Source organism: Notothenia rossii (assembly GCF_949606895.1).
Source record: "Notothenia rossii genome assembly, chromosome: 7".
In the NCBI taxonomy this organism is placed as follows: Eukaryota; Metazoa; Chordata; class Actinopteri; order Perciformes; family Nototheniidae; genus Notothenia; species Notothenia rossii.
Genome location: NC_136905.1, coordinates 78,079,315 through 78,095,714, shown reverse-complemented (window position 1 = coordinate 78,095,714; position 16,400 = coordinate 78,079,315). Strand labels below are relative to the sequence as shown.

The 16,400-nt window shown below is 38.5% G+C and overlaps 1 protein-coding gene across 3 annotated transcripts; it reads left to right on the top strand.

The window, feature by feature from the left end:
* The first annotated feature begins 971 nt into the window (after positions 1 to 971).
* LOC307046306 (uncharacterized protein) lies at positions 972 to 15,642 on the top strand. 3 transcript variants are annotated; one of them, XM_079692701.1, is made up of 18 exons: positions 972 to 1,127; positions 1,319 to 1,368; positions 2,159 to 2,234; positions 3,401 to 3,555; positions 3,738 to 3,821; positions 3,916 to 3,972; positions 4,628 to 4,828; positions 5,602 to 5,820; positions 6,178 to 6,232; positions 6,498 to 6,588; positions 7,164 to 7,305; positions 7,486 to 7,590; positions 8,781 to 8,949; positions 9,132 to 9,321; positions 9,738 to 9,812; positions 9,911 to 10,013; positions 11,214 to 11,317; positions 12,978 to 15,642. In XM_079692701.1, exons 1-18 carry the CDS (start codon positions 1,100 to 1,102, stop codon positions 13,111 to 13,113), a joined length of 2,040 nt encoding a protein of 679 aa, XP_079548827.1. In that variant the 5' UTR covers positions 972 to 1,099; the 3' UTR covers positions 13,114 to 15,642. The 3 variants fall into 3 exon arrangements, with proteins under 3 accessions (XP_079548827.1, XP_079548828.1, XP_079548826.1); XM_079692702.1 differs by having other exon boundaries at positions 4,625 to 4,828; positions 8,781 to 8,892; XM_079692700.1 differs by having other exon boundaries at positions 4,625 to 4,828.
* The last annotated feature ends 758 nt before the right edge of the window (positions 15,643 to 16,400 follow it).

The following is a 16,400-nucleotide window of genomic DNA, read 5'->3' as shown; positions in this document are numbered from 1 at the left end:
TGTTTAGTTTCTCTCTATATCATCGTTTCTAAAATAAAAAGTTATTTGTTTGTATCACCTAAAATCACTTTTTTATGGCAAAAAAACGCATTAACCCAGGCCTCCATAACAGGTTAATCCACCCATTAAGAGTAGACAAGCAAAGCTTTATTTGTGAGTCATTAATTAACTCTAGCGATGTAACACTCCCCAAATTGTTTAGAATAAATACAATTACCATAAACACATGTTATTATCCAATTAGATTTAAATTAAATACAGTTGATAGAAATATAAAACTATATTTTTTTATTTGTATTGCAGCAACACTGTATGTGCCCTGCAAGATATCAGTAGGTACAAAATACCATCACATTCACTGATATGATGGAGTCAGTTCATTGAATGCAAAACAGCTTACAGATAGATCTTCTGCTAGATAGGATGGTCAATGGCCTAATACTACCTTTAAAAAGATAGGAATAGGTTTGTAGGCTAATTAAATCGCAGATGTAAATTCTTCCCTGGCTTGATTTCTTTCTTCATCTCTGATCTTTTTCTTCATCTCTTACTGTAGTTGATATATTTCAAGATTCAAAGTCCATTGTAATTTACACAACAGCTACAGCGTAGTTGTTGCCAATACAAAGTTGCAGGCTCATCCAACAATGCTTACACTAAGAAACATTAATATATATATATATATATATTTATATTAATAGTACGAAGAAAGAGAACTTGATTCAAATGTAAGGTTTATGAATTATTTTATAGTATGTACCAGTCTGTTTTGCTTTTTACAGGTCCTTTGATGCTTTGCTCTCAGGCAGATTCGCAGGCAGCACGTTGCATTCAAAGGACGCCTACTTTACCATGATTGACAGGTCAATCATCCAATCACAGCCCTGAACCACAACATACTGAAATGCTCACCATTTGATTGGTGTAGGCTGTTGGAGGCTGGTAGCAGCCTCTAATGTTAAAGGCAGGGAAAAAAGTGCCCGTATCAAACGCGGAAAGGGGAAGAAAACAGTCAGAGCCAAAACTGTACATTTTACCTTCAACGATAAATACCTTCAGACACAGTCGCGGGAAAATACTTCACAGACACACTATCACCATGCCAAAAAAGAAAGACATTGTTAGAGGTATCATTAAAGTAGTGATTGTCATTTGTTTCATATTCCTCGCTAAGTTTCATTTACTGAGAACAGTGAAGTGTTTAGTTAGCTTACTAGCTAGCTAGCTACGTTATGACGATGGACTGTAACAACGTGAACAATGATGTTTAGAAACGTGTTTTATACGTAATTGATTATAACACTTTTCTATATTTCAGGTGCTCCTGTATCTCGAATCCGAGAAAACTCAAGACTCATGCACACTCATGTGAGTAGGCACCTGGAAACTTCTGTTGTTCCTATTATTTTGGCATAACAGGTTTTGCAAATGTTAAGTGTGTCATGGCAAGAGTGTTACCTTACCTTTCACAAACATCATTTGAATATGAGCTGCCACCGTTGAGAGCCTTTTACCACAACAATCAGATAACATGTACTTTAGTGCAGCCTTCACAAAGGATAACTACATACATAAGCTTAGGGCATTTAGTCTCAATGAATAACTTAATATATCATAGCTCTGTTGTATTAACAATAATGTCACAAACAATGTAAATGTATCAGGGATTACATAGTGTATTAAAGCAGTAAACTGTTAACACAGAAGTAGGGCATGTTACCAACAGTCACTCAAAACAGTGTTTGCGCTATTTAATGTAAAATAAATACTGATAATGTGTGATAACTTGTTTTGCTGTCAAACTAAACAACCATACATAATCCTAGTCAATTTACAGAAATGGATAGAAGAGAAGCATCATGTCTTCACATTTGAGAAGCAGTGACTAGACAACATTTTACTAGGAAAATAACTTTTTATTTGAGCAACTGTAAAATTGTAGTTAAAGCTGATTTTCTTAGGGGCGTTATTCCTCGGTTACTTTATCAGTGTTGTGGTAACTGCAAGAAAATGTACTTCCCACCCTGCAAAATAAAGCAAGGGTTACACAGTACGTTACTTTCAGCAATGTTTAGTTTATACTTTTGCAAGGTATACGATCATTATTGCGTCTAAAGCTTGGATGCATTATAAGTGTCTGATCTTTTCCTCATCTCAGGAAACTATGGTGGATTTCATCAATGGACGCCATCCTGGAGACTCAATTTTAGATGTTCTGGCCTCTGGCTTATTAGGTAAGGCAATTTCTCAACTACAGATGATTTCAACCTGATGATTGAGAAGAGAACTGGAAAATGAAACTCAACCCAGTATTACTGGACTGACAAACCGTGCAACAAAACAGTATCAGCATAGTTTTGTGATACAACAAATATCTGAATACATAATAATAATAATAATAATAATAATAATAATAAAAAGTGTTAGGTAATGTAAGCTGCGTACAGTGTAATCGCAAGTGATTAGGTTATATGTCTTCTTAAACCTTTTGTCTTACTTATTTGGTCAACATTGTTTTAGACCCACAAGGTAATGCAACAATATTTCCATTAGACAAATAGACAGCACTTTTATTGACTACATAGTGTCATGAGTCACCAGCAGAACAAGAAATCCTGTGTGTATATATAGACAAATATAAGGGTGTGGACGGTTATCTATCAATGTCTTTGTCAGTAGACAGCAGATTGTATCCTGTTTAATGTTTAACTGTTCCCTACTGCATGTTTGCCTGTAATAAATGCATAACGGCATCTTCAGTGCGTGACATCTCACTGAGACCGAGAGTATTTCCAATGAGTTCGGACTAACTGAACGGTGCCGATCTGATGTACAGATATTATCTGGAGTTCATATGGGGACGAGGCTATAGAGACAACGCAATATCTGCGGATAACTATGCACATTTTCACTCCTTACTAAAAGGCAGTATAGTGTCAACATATTTCAAATGAAAAGTGACAATTGTGTAAGCAATAAAAAAATTAAAGAAATAGAAGTTTCAACCCCAGGCTCTCTTTTGATTTTAACACAACTGGCCAATTATTGCTTAAACTGGGCATGAATGTCAGATTATCAGTTTCATAAAGCCACAGACCGCCAAAACCACTGCAGCTGATAACAGAAGCTCTGAGGGCGGGTGTTTAGCCAAAGTATACAATCTTTAGTCGACTATGTTTGGTCTAACGACATTCACCAAGCTCTTTCAGACTGAGAAGAGGGAATGGCCAAGTTCGGAAGTTCATACAAGTACATACAAGTACATACCGGTACTACTATATGTTGTGACTTGGCACCATGCTCAATCAAGATCCGACTTTTTAAAGATCGGTTATATCCTTTGTTCTGAATTAAGATGCTGCTTGTTTACACTTTGTTTGTTTGTGTCTGAATCTCCCAGGTTTAGATTTTTTAAGGACGTTTGAGGGAGATTTGGACGATGACATCATATATACTGATGATGACGACGATGAAGATGATGATCGCTTTTATACACCCACTGTTTCACACAGGTCTTTAGAACCACATCCACGAATTAAGCAACTCAGTGAAGAGGTATTCCCCTTCTGCTTGACTTTTCTTTGGAAGCGAAACTAAAAAGCTTCCTTTACGATGTGTCCCTGGTTTGTGACTTGATGTAGCTTTCAGGCCGACTCGTGTCCTTTCACTTCAGGTGAATTTCATTTTCTGACTTCATGCTCCACCACGTAAAGACTCATAACTTGTTGTTTTTCCAGGAGGCTGATAAACATGCAAAGGAATTGTTAGAAGACGAGGAAAAGCGTAAGGAAAAAACTGAGAGGAACAAGCGTAAGAAATTGGTACGTGTCTGCAAATTAATTCAGATTATAATATTTTCAATGTTTCTTCTTATTTACTTTTTTGACACTTCCACTTTTCTCTTTTCTTTTTCAGCGTAAAAAACAAAAGAAACGGTTAGAAAAGGAAAATGCAGTTAAAGACAATTTACCTGTAAGTCTTCTCTTTTTTTTTCTGTGAATACAATCAAGTTACATCATATCTCTGGAAATATAATCCCAGGGTGTCCGCGGGGTCTTAAAAAGTATTAAAAGTTGATAAATCAATTTAGCGAAAATGAAGGCTATTAAAAAGTATTAAACGGCATTTTCCAAGATATTATAATTTGTAGCTTGTTTTCAATAAGTATATAAATTGTTCAAAGAGGTTGTGTTCTACAGTCTGCCTGAATGTAATCATTGCGTAGGTGTGTAGTGTGATTCTGTGTAGTTTATTTATGGCATCCCGTTGAATTTGACGTCATCTGAGCAGGACATCACACGCTCACTGCTTGATAGCGCGCGAAGGCCCGTTTACGCCGGTTGTTAAACAACATCGTTATGGGGAAATGCAAGTCTGCGTCCAAATGGTTGGAAGATAAGGAGGAAGGACAATCCATACTGTATATAGTAAATGTGAGGTCAAGTCTGTCGCCAAGGTAACCGGTTAAAACTCCAAGTGGCGATGAGGTCTTAAAATGTATGGAAAGGGTCTTAAAAAAGGTCTTAAAAAGTTTTCCATCTGACTTCAGGATTCATGCATAGACCCTGAATCCAGACATTAAGGCATTTTCAGATCCTCATATCTTTGATGTTATGGTTTCCAGGAGGAGGAAGAACAAGGGAAGTCAGACTCCTCAGAAAATCCGAAAGACAATCCTGTTTTTGAAAATAATGCAGAAGCAAGAGAATCTCCTGAACCTGATGCGACGCACGATGGCACTGTGGCGTCTGGATATGAAGAGAACAGTTCTAATAATGAAGAGGACAATCTCGAGGAGACGATTACAAAAGAAGAAAAAAAGCAAATGGTTTGTGGACATTCATTTTTAAATTACCGTTTGCACTCGCAGAAATATCTGACCGGTGATGATGGCACAGGTGAATAAATGGAAGGTGAAAATAAACCTCAAGAAGGACAACACTATGAAAAGTCCTATTTCGTAATAACATCACACCGTCATGATGTTTTAAGGTGATTTTAATGAGTGTTAAGTTTCCAGAAAGCAAACGGTTTTACTTCAAGTTTGCTTATCAGTCATGTTTTTTTGCTTTTGAAAAAGTCCACATTTACCCAGAATTCAAAGCAAATTAGTCCTACTTAAGACAATCCAGAACTAGACATGTTTGTGCAGTGGATGAGTTAATAGATAATAATAATAAATTATATTTATATAGCGCTAATCTCTAACTCAAAGACGCTTTACAGTCGGGGGGAAGGTAGACAAACAAGGACAGGCAAAAACAACAAATAATAATAAATGAATAAAATAAAACAAATAAGATAAACAGAAAGGGCAGTCATGAGGAAGTTGATTGAGGGGGGTTGGTGGCTTATGGATATACAGAGTTGAAGAGATGAGTCTTGAGGCGGGACTGGAACAGGGTGAGGGTCTTGTGGGAGGGAGTTCCAGAGCTTCGGGGCTGCCACAGAGAAGGCTCTGCCCCCAAAGCTCCTGATCTGTAAAGTCTGATATAGTTTGATCTGAGCTATTGCCATCAGTATTAACATTGTAGTTTGTTTGTGTTTGATCATCTTTAAACCAATACCTTGTGTTTCACTATCTTTTTGAATGATTTGCAGGATTTCAATATAAATAATTCCCACGCTTCTACGACAAAATCGGCGCCCGAGGTATTGTGTAATGAGAGGCCTGCCAGAGAGAGAAAAAAGAAAAACACTAAATTACCTGAAGTTCAGCCGTGTGAGGAGGAACAAACTAAAATGGTGGCGCCACCTGAAGTTCAAGAGGAGGAGGAGGAGGAGGAGGAGGAGGAGGAGAAATATGAACCACATACAGAGGTGGGAACACTGAACACTTATATATGTTTAATGAATTTATAATTATTTAAGGCTTAATCTTAATCATGACTCTCAAACTGATATTTTCCGACACATCAGACACATTTTTAAACTTTATGGTAATGGCTATTATTACAATACAACAATAATAAGTAATCAGTTAAGACTGTCGGATCCTATATTTCCTATTCATTTATAATATTTGCTTCATCGTACGCCATTCAATTCTTTGTATTTATTTTTAATCTAATTGTAATTGACATCCATAAACAATGATATGAATGTACCATTACCTGGTTGTCATCAGTGTTTCCTGTGGTGCTTGGAGACTAATGCGCACACTCTTAACTTTACCAGAAACAAATGGATCCTATTGCAGAAGAGTTAGCAAAAAGGAGCAGAGAGCTTGCTGGTAAGAATTAACATTGAGACTTTCCAATTATAAAATACACACGTGTAAAATAATATGTACACATGACCAAATATGTATATATGTTCATTTTAATTCATTTCTTATTTTATAGTTATTTATCATTTTAATTTGTTATCCTTAATTGTATTAATCTGTGCGGTCCTGTTTTTCAATCTTACCCTGTTGCTGTCAAACTACTGAATTTCCCCACAGGGATATAAAGGAGCATCTCATCTCACTAAAGATGTCCGCTCTCTCCCTGCAGGTATGGGAAATCGTATGGCTGCCTCCAGTCAGTACGAGATGGCCGTGAAATGCTTTACAGATGCCATTAAATACAACCCAAAGGAATTTAAGTAAGATATTTAACTTAAAGGTCACCTATTATGGAGAATCCACTTCTTCATGTCTGTTCTACATAACCATGTGTCCCCCCCTCTGTGTAAAGACATTCTGAAAGTTTCAGGAAAAAAAGATGATGTCTGAAAATGAGCTGATCAGATTTTGGCCACTTTATGATGTCATAACGATTTTTTGGCTTGTGTAATCATTAGCCAATCAGCAACCAAGGTAACCCCCCCCCCCCCCCACCTTATCACATGAATCTCCTCCTAGAGCACCATTGTGTTCTTTCTAACCAAATCTCTCTCAGAGGGGCGTGGGGAGGGGCTCCTTATTTTCATCTGAAGTAACAGACAGAGAATCAGCACTTTGGAAACAGGGCTGAAACAGAGGGGATTATGGGTAATGCAGCAATGATCTGTTTGGTGTTTGGAGCCAAACACTTCAGAGACCTGTTTTGTATATATCTGAGACCTATAACATATTGATGAAAAACAGTATAATAGGAGACCTTTGAAATTGTCTTCTCCACACACACACACGAGCAGTTATTGTTAATAATCATTAATTACATTACTCTGTGTTTCAGGTTATTTGGTAATCGGTCCCTGTGTTTTGAGAGAATGCAGCAGTATGAAAACGCTCTCCAGGATGCTGACCTCGCTCTCTCCATGGAGCCAAACTGGATAAAAGGTTTATTTAGGAAAGGGAAAGCTCTGTGTGGGCTCAAGGTGAATACTGCGCCAGTTCCCCCTGATGACACTCATTGAACGGCATACTCTCAATGATTCCCTTTTTAATGTGAAGTTTCTCTTCCTGTTGGTTATTTACCTGATGTTCAACTGGAAGTTATGCATTTTATTTAGATTTGAAACACTTCCTCATTGCTGATTCCTCCACTTCTCCTCCAGAGATACTACGAGGCCTCGCTGATCTATAAGGAGGTTTTGAATTTGGAAAGTTCGAGCGCTGAAGCCACGCAGGAGCTGAAGCGAGCGCAGACGCTGCACCTGATGGTAGGGGAAGCTTAAGTTTGCAAGAATTCACATGGTTAAATGTCCACAGTAAAAGAGACCCGCTGAATCTGGGTCCTGCATATCTTACAGAATTATTCCACAAAAAACATTCAAAAAACGAACTAACCCAATTACTATTAAAATGTCCTTAATCAATCTTTCAAGAGTCATTAAAAATAATTACATATTTTTAAAGAAGGATTATAGGAATGATAATTGATGAAGTGATAATTTCTCCAATTGGGGTCATTTTAACGTTTGTTTTAAATTGACTTCGCATTACAAAAGTCTTGAATTGCCTTAAGCTGTACAAACCCTGTAGATTGAAGATGAATATACAGTTTGAGTTTAGATGCTTTTCTCTGCTTGTTTTAGTTTTAAATTCAAAATAAACATGGTTATGTATCAGCCATCCACTGATTTAAAGGGGACCTATCATGCAAAATGCACTTTTTGATGTCTTTTATACATAAATATGTGTCCCCCCCCCCCCCCGGTGTGTCGGGGAACTCACGCAGCGTCAGAAAATAAAACCCTCTATCTTTTCCTCCGTACCCAAATCTCTGAAAACGGGGCTACAACGGAGCTGATCCAGATTTGCGTCCGATATGACGTAATATCTGAAATGTGGGCTGGCTTTACACCCACGGCCCAATCAGAAACGTTGCTATCAGAAACAATGCCCGACTGTTTTGGACGTAATATGGTCGGTGCATGTTTACATTAGCATCGCTAACACTCAGAGCTAACCTGTACTGGAGAGCATGTGTGTGAAGAAGCAGGAAGTAAAAAGGAACTCACCTTGTGGTATAACCGGCAAGAGAGAAAGCCTTTGAGCTCCATACTGTTTCAGAAAGAATCCTTGATAATCCATGATATGGCGTTTCATCACGGCAGTATTTAGTTTAGACAGTAGCTACCGGGTCCCGCATGAGCTCAGACCCCTCCTTTTTTTATTTAATTTTTTTATAAAGCTTTATAGCCAAAATCAGCACTTTTGAAACAGGAAGTGAAATAGAGGGATATGAGGCATGGCTAGAATGGGTGATCTGTTTGATATTTTGAGCAAAACACTTCATAGACATGTTTTTCATATATTTTTAATTTATATATCTGAGACCTATGCTATTGCCTAAAAATAGCATGATAGGTGAGCTTTTAAAGCTTGTTTTTGTGTCTCCATTCTTCAGGAGATGGGCTTCAGCTGGCCGCAGAGCTCCGAGGCGCTGAAGACACACGGCACGTTGGAGGAAGCTGTGGAAGCTCTGTTCGGGGGGGAAGACGGTAAACTCTGTCCTGGAGGTAAACGTCTGGAAATGTTTCCCACAGCTGGAAAGCAACTGTCACTACATTGTTCTGGTATTTAATACACTACAGAATATACAGTTATACATGTTTACATATTTATTTTAGTATAATGTGCACATTTTTACTTCTTTATTTTAATATAAATATTTCAATTTTATTCTAAAACCATCACTTAATCCAATTAACCCTGGGGATAAAAATGATTTGATCGACTCACCGTTGTCTCTCCTCAGATGTCGGGGCCAGTCGGGTGGACTTGGAGCCCCCTGTGGTGCAGGAGGAAGAAAACGACGATGAGGGCGAGTGGACCGTCCGCCAGGCAAACCGTCCCAGAATGCAACAGGTCAAGGAGTCTGATGCTTTTGGCCACAGCAGATCCAATTCTCAGTCGCCCACGCCTCATTCCAGGAATGCAATGAAATCGTAAGACTGCTTATCATTAACGTGTTAACATGCTGAAGGAAGTTAACGTGGTTATTGTTCTTCTCTGTCGGTTTTACCGGTACTTTTCTATTTATTGGTGTTTATTTTGTGCCTTGCTGTCAACAATTTCTCAATTTTGAAAAATAAAATAAAAGTCAGAAAACAATTTAAGTAATTTTTCTACGAGCTTTTTAAATAATTAAATATTATTATTATTATTAGGGTTCATAATGCCTGACACTAATATTTTTTGATTACTGCCCTTTTTTCCATTGTATTTGTGTAATGATTTTACATTATTAAAATGCATATTATTAAACTATTCATATTGTTGTTTTTTAGATTTGGGTTTTCAGGATATTTTTGCTGACCCATAGTGCAACATCATTTAAAATTCTCTTCTGTTTTGTATACAGAGATCTCATGTCTGTTTGGGTGGGATCCTTAGCTCCGACTGTCACCTACTCCACCCTGCACGAGCTCTTCAGCCGGTAGGGACCCACCGCCTCCCTCAGCATTTCATTTAGCCCTGCAGCGATGATACCGTTTTCATCTCATGATCTCACACTCTCTCCCGTCTCTCCCTCAGAGCGGGGACGGTGTACAGCATCAAGATGCTCCTGGAGCAGCAGTGTGCCTTTGTGAACTACGCCAAAAAGGAAGACTGCGATCGAGCTATCCAGTGTATCAATGTATGTCACTTTTTAATTGATCCTTTATTGAGGTGTGTAGCTGATGTGTCACTGATGAAGCAGCAGAATAAGCTCATGTCGTGACATCTCTTGTTGTAAACCGTAATCTTTATTTAGAGAGTAGAATGCCCTTTCCCCTGCAGACAGTCAAAGTGTTTATCACATCGAACATTGACCTGAATCTCAAGCCAAGAAATGAAGGACTGGTTTTAGCAGGGATGAGCAATATAGGATTTATCAGAGATCAAGATCCAATAGGCAGCAATACGTTGATGGTGAGTACACTCTCATGAGGGAAGTGTTTCTTGCCCGTCTTAGAGAAGCAACGGCACTAGCTGTTTCTTAACAAATTGTAAGTCCTGCTAAACTCATTTAAGATATTTCAGTCAGACAACTCACGTGTTTCTTTAACACGTTTATTAGAAGCAGCATATAGTTGAGTTTGGCGTCTAGGCTCGGGCCTCATCACTCCACAGATATACATAGCACAATGAGTGATGATTAAATAACTAACCCCCCCAAGCCTACAGGTGGAAGCTGGGGTGGTGGTGGGGCAGGCAAGCAGCAGCGACGTAGAAGTAGCTGCAGCAATAGCAGCAGCAGCAAGCAAAGCATAGAGAGAGATCTGGCAGGTTAAATAGAGCGGCATATTAAGGAGACTCTGTTTGGTTGGTCGTAGATTGGCAAGGGGCGTTATGTATGAATACAGCATAAGTGCTCGAGTTGACTGCCTGAACTAGCTCGCAGGCTTCGCCCCATTTCAGGAGCCATTTTAAGAGTTTTAAGCACATTGTGGTGTTAATTGTGATATAAATGTGTGTATCATCTGATGGTTATGTATAACTTTAAAAAATAATTGCAGGTTCCCGAAGACAATTTTATATTTTTATTTACATGTATATCGTTTATTTTGTATTATTCTTATGTATATAAAGGTGTTAGCATGCAACATTTAGCAGGTTGTACAATAATCTAAGTAGAGCAGGAAGTCGGGGACTAAAGAAAAGCTTTGATTTTCTGTAATTTAAAGCTTTGACTGCCAACTTTTTTCTTTTTTAAAGTCAGTGTGCTTCTCTAAAACTCCAGCATTGTTTTTTCATTACACAAATGAACTCTGACATCAATCTTTTCAGTCATTTCTCATTGTCTTTTTGAAGCTGTGTATGTGTTGGGCTAACCGTGTTGAATGTGTATCTTCAGGGCCTGGTGGTAGAGGGCGCTCCGCTCTCTGTGAGATATCCCAACAGATTCACTGGACTCGGGGCTCCCAGATCAGCTGCCTCTGACCCCTACACACGCCCCGGGTAAGAGCACGCTGCTATTCTCCCTCACGTCGATAGCTTCACTCTTTGGTTACAACTTTAGATTTTGACCTAATGGAGTGTAATAAAAAGTCGTAAAATGTTTTATGCTTATATATTCTGCTTGAAGCTTGTTTCTATGATCAGCTGCAGATAAAGGCGTGGCTACTTTGATATTTCTAGTTTTGTACGATTTGCATAATTTAAATTCCACTGGTGGGCTGCGTAAGATTATTTCAGACCTCATGGGATCCTTATTATTATTATTTTGTATTTTATTATATATGTTGCATTGTTAGAGGAGCTCAGGTCAGAATAATTTCATTGCCATTTCTACACTGTAGCTTTGTGGATATGACAATAAAACCTTTGGACCTTTGAATCCAAACATTTCCAATAACTCTAGAGCGTTGTCGAATCCAAAAGTCACCAATTATTCAATAAAGATAGATAATATGATGTCTTTACTCTTGGAAATGATTACATCTTATGAAATATCCTGCTTCACACTATTTGAATCGGTGGTTAGTCTTTCAGAAACAACCTGTTTACTGGAGGGGGCGTTTTCTCATTGGAGGTCTAGCAGCTGTTGAATAGCACCATGAATGACTTTTAAAGATGGATTTGAGTCTGATAACCTTATTCAATATGAACACAGCCATTCAAAGGTTATTTCTTAATCTCAAAATAAGCTTTGTACAAAAATACTAAGTATTGTTAAGTTCATATTTGCTTATTTTTTTACAATAGTTGTATTGGTGAAGAGAAACCCTGTCTTTGCAGACCATCTGATCTTCATGATTACTTACACTGAACAAAAATATAAACGCAACACTTTTGTTTTTGCTCCCATTTTTCATGAGATGAACTCAAAGATCTAAAACATTTTCTACACACACAAAATAACCATTTCTCTCAAACATTGTTCACAAATCTGAAAAAATCTGTGATAGTGAGCACTTTCTCTTTGTCGAGATAATCCATCCCACCTCACAGGTGTAGCATATCAAGATGCTGATTAGACAGCTTGATTATTGCACAGGTGTGCCTTAGGCTGGCCACAATAAAAGGCCACTCTGAAACATGCATTTTTGCTTTACTGGGGGGGTCTGGGGGGGTCCGAAAACCAGTCAGTATCTGGTGTTAGGGTAAGGTTGTGAATCGAGTGGCCTGTGTTCGTCGTCCATACCATACGCCTGCCCATACCATAACCCCACCACCACCATGGGCCACTCGATTCACAACATTACCCTAACCCGAACCCTAACCCTCATCCTAACCCTCACACCAGATACTGACTGGTTTTCGGACCCCCCCCCAGACCCCCCCCCCAATAAAGCAAAAATGCACGTTTCAGAGTGGCCTTTTATTGATATTGATATTGATATGCCACACCTGTGAGGTGGGATGGATTATCTCGGCAAAGGAGAAGTGCTCACTATCACAGATTTTTTCAGATTTGTGAACAATATTTGAGAGAAATGGTTATTTTGTGTATGTAGAAAGTGTTTTAGATCTTTGAGTTCATCTCATGAAAAATGGGAGCAAAAACAAAAGTGTTGCCTTTATATTTTTGTTCAGTGTAGATAAAAAAATTCCATCCCTTACTCAATGAACTTGAACATGAATCAGCCATTTTTTTAAATTGTCTTTCCTGTTGTAGCCTGTTCAAGAAGGAGTGTTTCTTCTGGAGGACCTCGGGCTGCACGAGGCAGGACTGCACCTTCAAACATCTCCCCGGGAACAAGAACGTCGACAAGGACAAGTTCACCAGCAGACTGGGGAACTTTAACATGTAGGAAATCAAACATGACAAGCTTGCATTGATTCCTTTGGCCACAATGGTGGTGCCAAACCTGGGCTGACTTTAGTCGCCTCTGGTTCCTCTTGGTTTTGGTTGTAACAAATAAATTAAAAAAAGACTCAAGAGACTGCACCATGAAGGCCCACCATTGTTGTACAAATGCAAAGGACACCAAGCTAAATATACTACTGCTTCATAGTAATAATTAATGTAAATCAAGCTTTGAGCATTACTTTTGCAGTAGGACCTTTTCAGGGATTATTTGAGATTAATCTGTTTAAAGATTGTGTTAAAAGACTTGATTTTTAAGTTGCTGCTTTGCTTGTTTTAAAATGAGCAGATGTTCCTGTTGTTTCTTCAGTGACCACTAGATGGCACTGTTACCTTTTAACCCTCAACTACTAACACTTTAAAGGCTGTGATAGAAGTAGTTAAGCTGTCAGCACATTTAATGCGCCATGTTTGATTTTGAAGCTACTCTGTCATTTTGATTGCTGTGTTTGTTTTATGTGTTTGCTGATTATTTTGTCATTGTTTATGTTTTGTTATGCCATCTGTTGGAGAAGTGCAGTGATGTTTGGACAGAAGAACGTGCCTTTTAGTAGCACTTTAGCTGCAGTTTATCATGGGTAAAAACCAGAGGGAATTAAAGCCTCAACCTTATTTAAATGTCTTGTCATACATTAACATATTAAGTAAAATACCTGGACGCTAATAGCAAGAATAATATAGTCAGCCCTTTATGTAAAGTGATAATGTGTGAGCAGGTTATTGAAGCCTCAGCATGTTACTCTGAGTCATTTGGGATATCAGTGAGTTCAGAGGAAGTTTTTCTCCGCCCCACCACTAAAACATCAGATTAATTCCTCCAGCAGCTGTGGATCCTCTTGCAGCGTCCTTGAGCGGGAGGCTTGTCTCAGGTCAGCCTGAGTTAGAGTAAAGTGCCAGTTAAACGCTTTGAAAAGTATTTTCCCTGAGATGTTATCTGCAGTGAGGTTATTCTAAGCCTCAAATGCCTCCCTGCCTTGTGTCCTCTCCGATAATGTGGGAGGGATTTTTGTGGATTTCTCCCGTAATGCCCGGCAGGTTTTTGTTATTTGCCTCGAGCTGTTCAAAGTCACTTTTGTGACTATGCAATGTTTTGGGGTGCGAGTTACACAATTCTCCCAAAGAGCTGAACCGAAGAACGAGGTAGAAAAGCGCTTAGTGCTGACCTCACAGCTGTACTCCTGGGCATTAATTGGCTGATGGTGGCATACCTCACAAAGCCCCTCTGATCTGTGTGAGATTGAAAGCACGAAAAGCTGTAATACTAATAACATGAACTCTGGTTGAACCCGTAGAAAGCACTGAGACATAAAATGGGTCTATATTTAATCGTATTGGTCCGCTTAGCTCTGCCCTCGCTAGAAAACCTGTTTTACATGCAGATACAGCTGATAAGAGGTTAGTGTTCATCAACATCCCGCAACTCCGAGGCTTTGCACAAAGCTGATCCCTTACTTAACTAAAGCAAACATCGGGAAGATTAAGTGCATCTTGTTAAAAGGCTGCCTGGTTTGTAGAGCTTCCAATAGATTCCTCTCCAGCAGGAAACAGAACCAGCAGACATGACATGGTGCTCTCCCACTCCTCTGTGCTTTCTGATATATAGCTATGCAGCAAAAAAAAAAATCCTCCTCCCTCTGCAGAGAAGTTTTGAGTCGGAGTGCATTGCTTTTAGCGCAGGGATTCATAATCACATTTCTATTCTAGTTCCATGCTTTTTCTCCGCTGGTAAATAAACTATTAATGTGACATGAGGGAGAAGCGGACTGCGTATCAAACGTCTGATTGGTTTCTCAGGTTTCTCGCTGCAGCTTCATAACCCTCCCTGCAGGCTGCTGCTGTTTGCTTGTACTCGTTTTAAAGGAATGCCACTTCAGACAAACAGTGTGTATTTTGGAGCAACTTATTTGTGGTTTATTTACAACAAATTCTCGCAGGAACATTTACATAGCCAGAAAAGCTATTCACTAATTCAGCTTGTTTTGAGGGGTGTGGTTCCTTTATAAACTCCAACAGGTTTTGGTTTATTTTAATGCAGACATTTCTGCCTGATGTTTGGTCTGTGTTCTGGTTTAATGTTGGTACGCTGCTGTGCAATAGTCAAGATTCAGCGATATTCAAAAGTCTGAATTAAAGACACAACTTAATGCTGTTAACAAATGTGTTCACAAGGTGTTGAAATCTGAATGAAAGGTTTTTTTTAACACTTTTATTTATTAAGGAATAATTGCAGTTATAGAGAAATGTTCAAAACCTACTTTATTTTTCAGGAGACTTAAGATTTGTTGAGTAAAAGTTAACTAGGAGACTATGCCAAAACCAAACAGAATAGTTTGAGTTATATATAACGCAGAGATATATTGAATTTCCCTCAATTATAAATAATTTGCAAGCTCAAGTTTTTGTGTTGAGTTTTGTTTGCACTTTAAATTCTGTCAGAAATCTGTTATATAAACATCCAGATGGTGTCGAAAAAGTGCCTCCATAGTATTCATTTTTTTAAGTGTTGATGTATCATTTGGACCAAACTATTGTGTCTGCAGATTGTAATGTGCATAATATCTGAGATCAACAAGATGTTATGATGGTGGACTCACACAATAGATGGGGGGGGGCATCTGCTTCCCTGCAGCTTCTCCTCAACCCTTTTGCAGGATTCCTTTGTTGCTCTGTGAAATGAATACAGTAATTGTCACAATGAAAAATTGACCTTCCCTTTAATCTAGACTGAGGCCCCCTTAACAAGTTAAAATAGCGAAAACCCAATTAGGGAATTGATTGCTTGCTTTCATTTTCCTCATTTGCATCAGGGTCATATATAGCGGAAGATAAATGAATGTCTATTCTTTTGTCCACATTGTCATTCCTGGTGGTGCAGTATCTATTGCTAAGAAATGAGCGGGAGAGAAGTCTTTTGTCTACCCTCTTCCACACCAACTCATCTCTGATAATCTGCTGTTAAACACAGAAAGAAAGACTTACAGAAGATTCATGAATCCTCCCTCTTTCACACTGATGGGCAAACACATTACGTTTTTTTAATGGTAATTTAATAATTGGATGTATCTTTTCACATCTATTCATTACACTGATAAAACTCAACTTGTAGAGACTTCAAGGAAATGTTCTTGTTGTCAGCACATCTTATTAGACGGACAAAATCAACAACCTATTATATAATGTCTGTCTCCAAAAACTTTACTTGTACTCTACCAATTCTGTAGCACTTACTTA

Coding starts and splice junctions, on each gene's coding strand:
- LOC307046306 (XM_079692700.1), top strand. CDS start 1,100: ATGCCAAAAAAGAAAGACATTGTTAGAG. Junction 4,829..5,601: donor AAGAAGAAAAAAAGCAAATG/GTTTGTGGACAT, acceptor AATGATTTGCAG/GATTTCAATATAAATAATTC. Junction 6,233..6,497: donor AAGGAGCAGAGAGCTTGCTG/GTAAGAATTAAC, acceptor CTCTCCCTGCAG/GTATGGGAAATCGTATGGCT.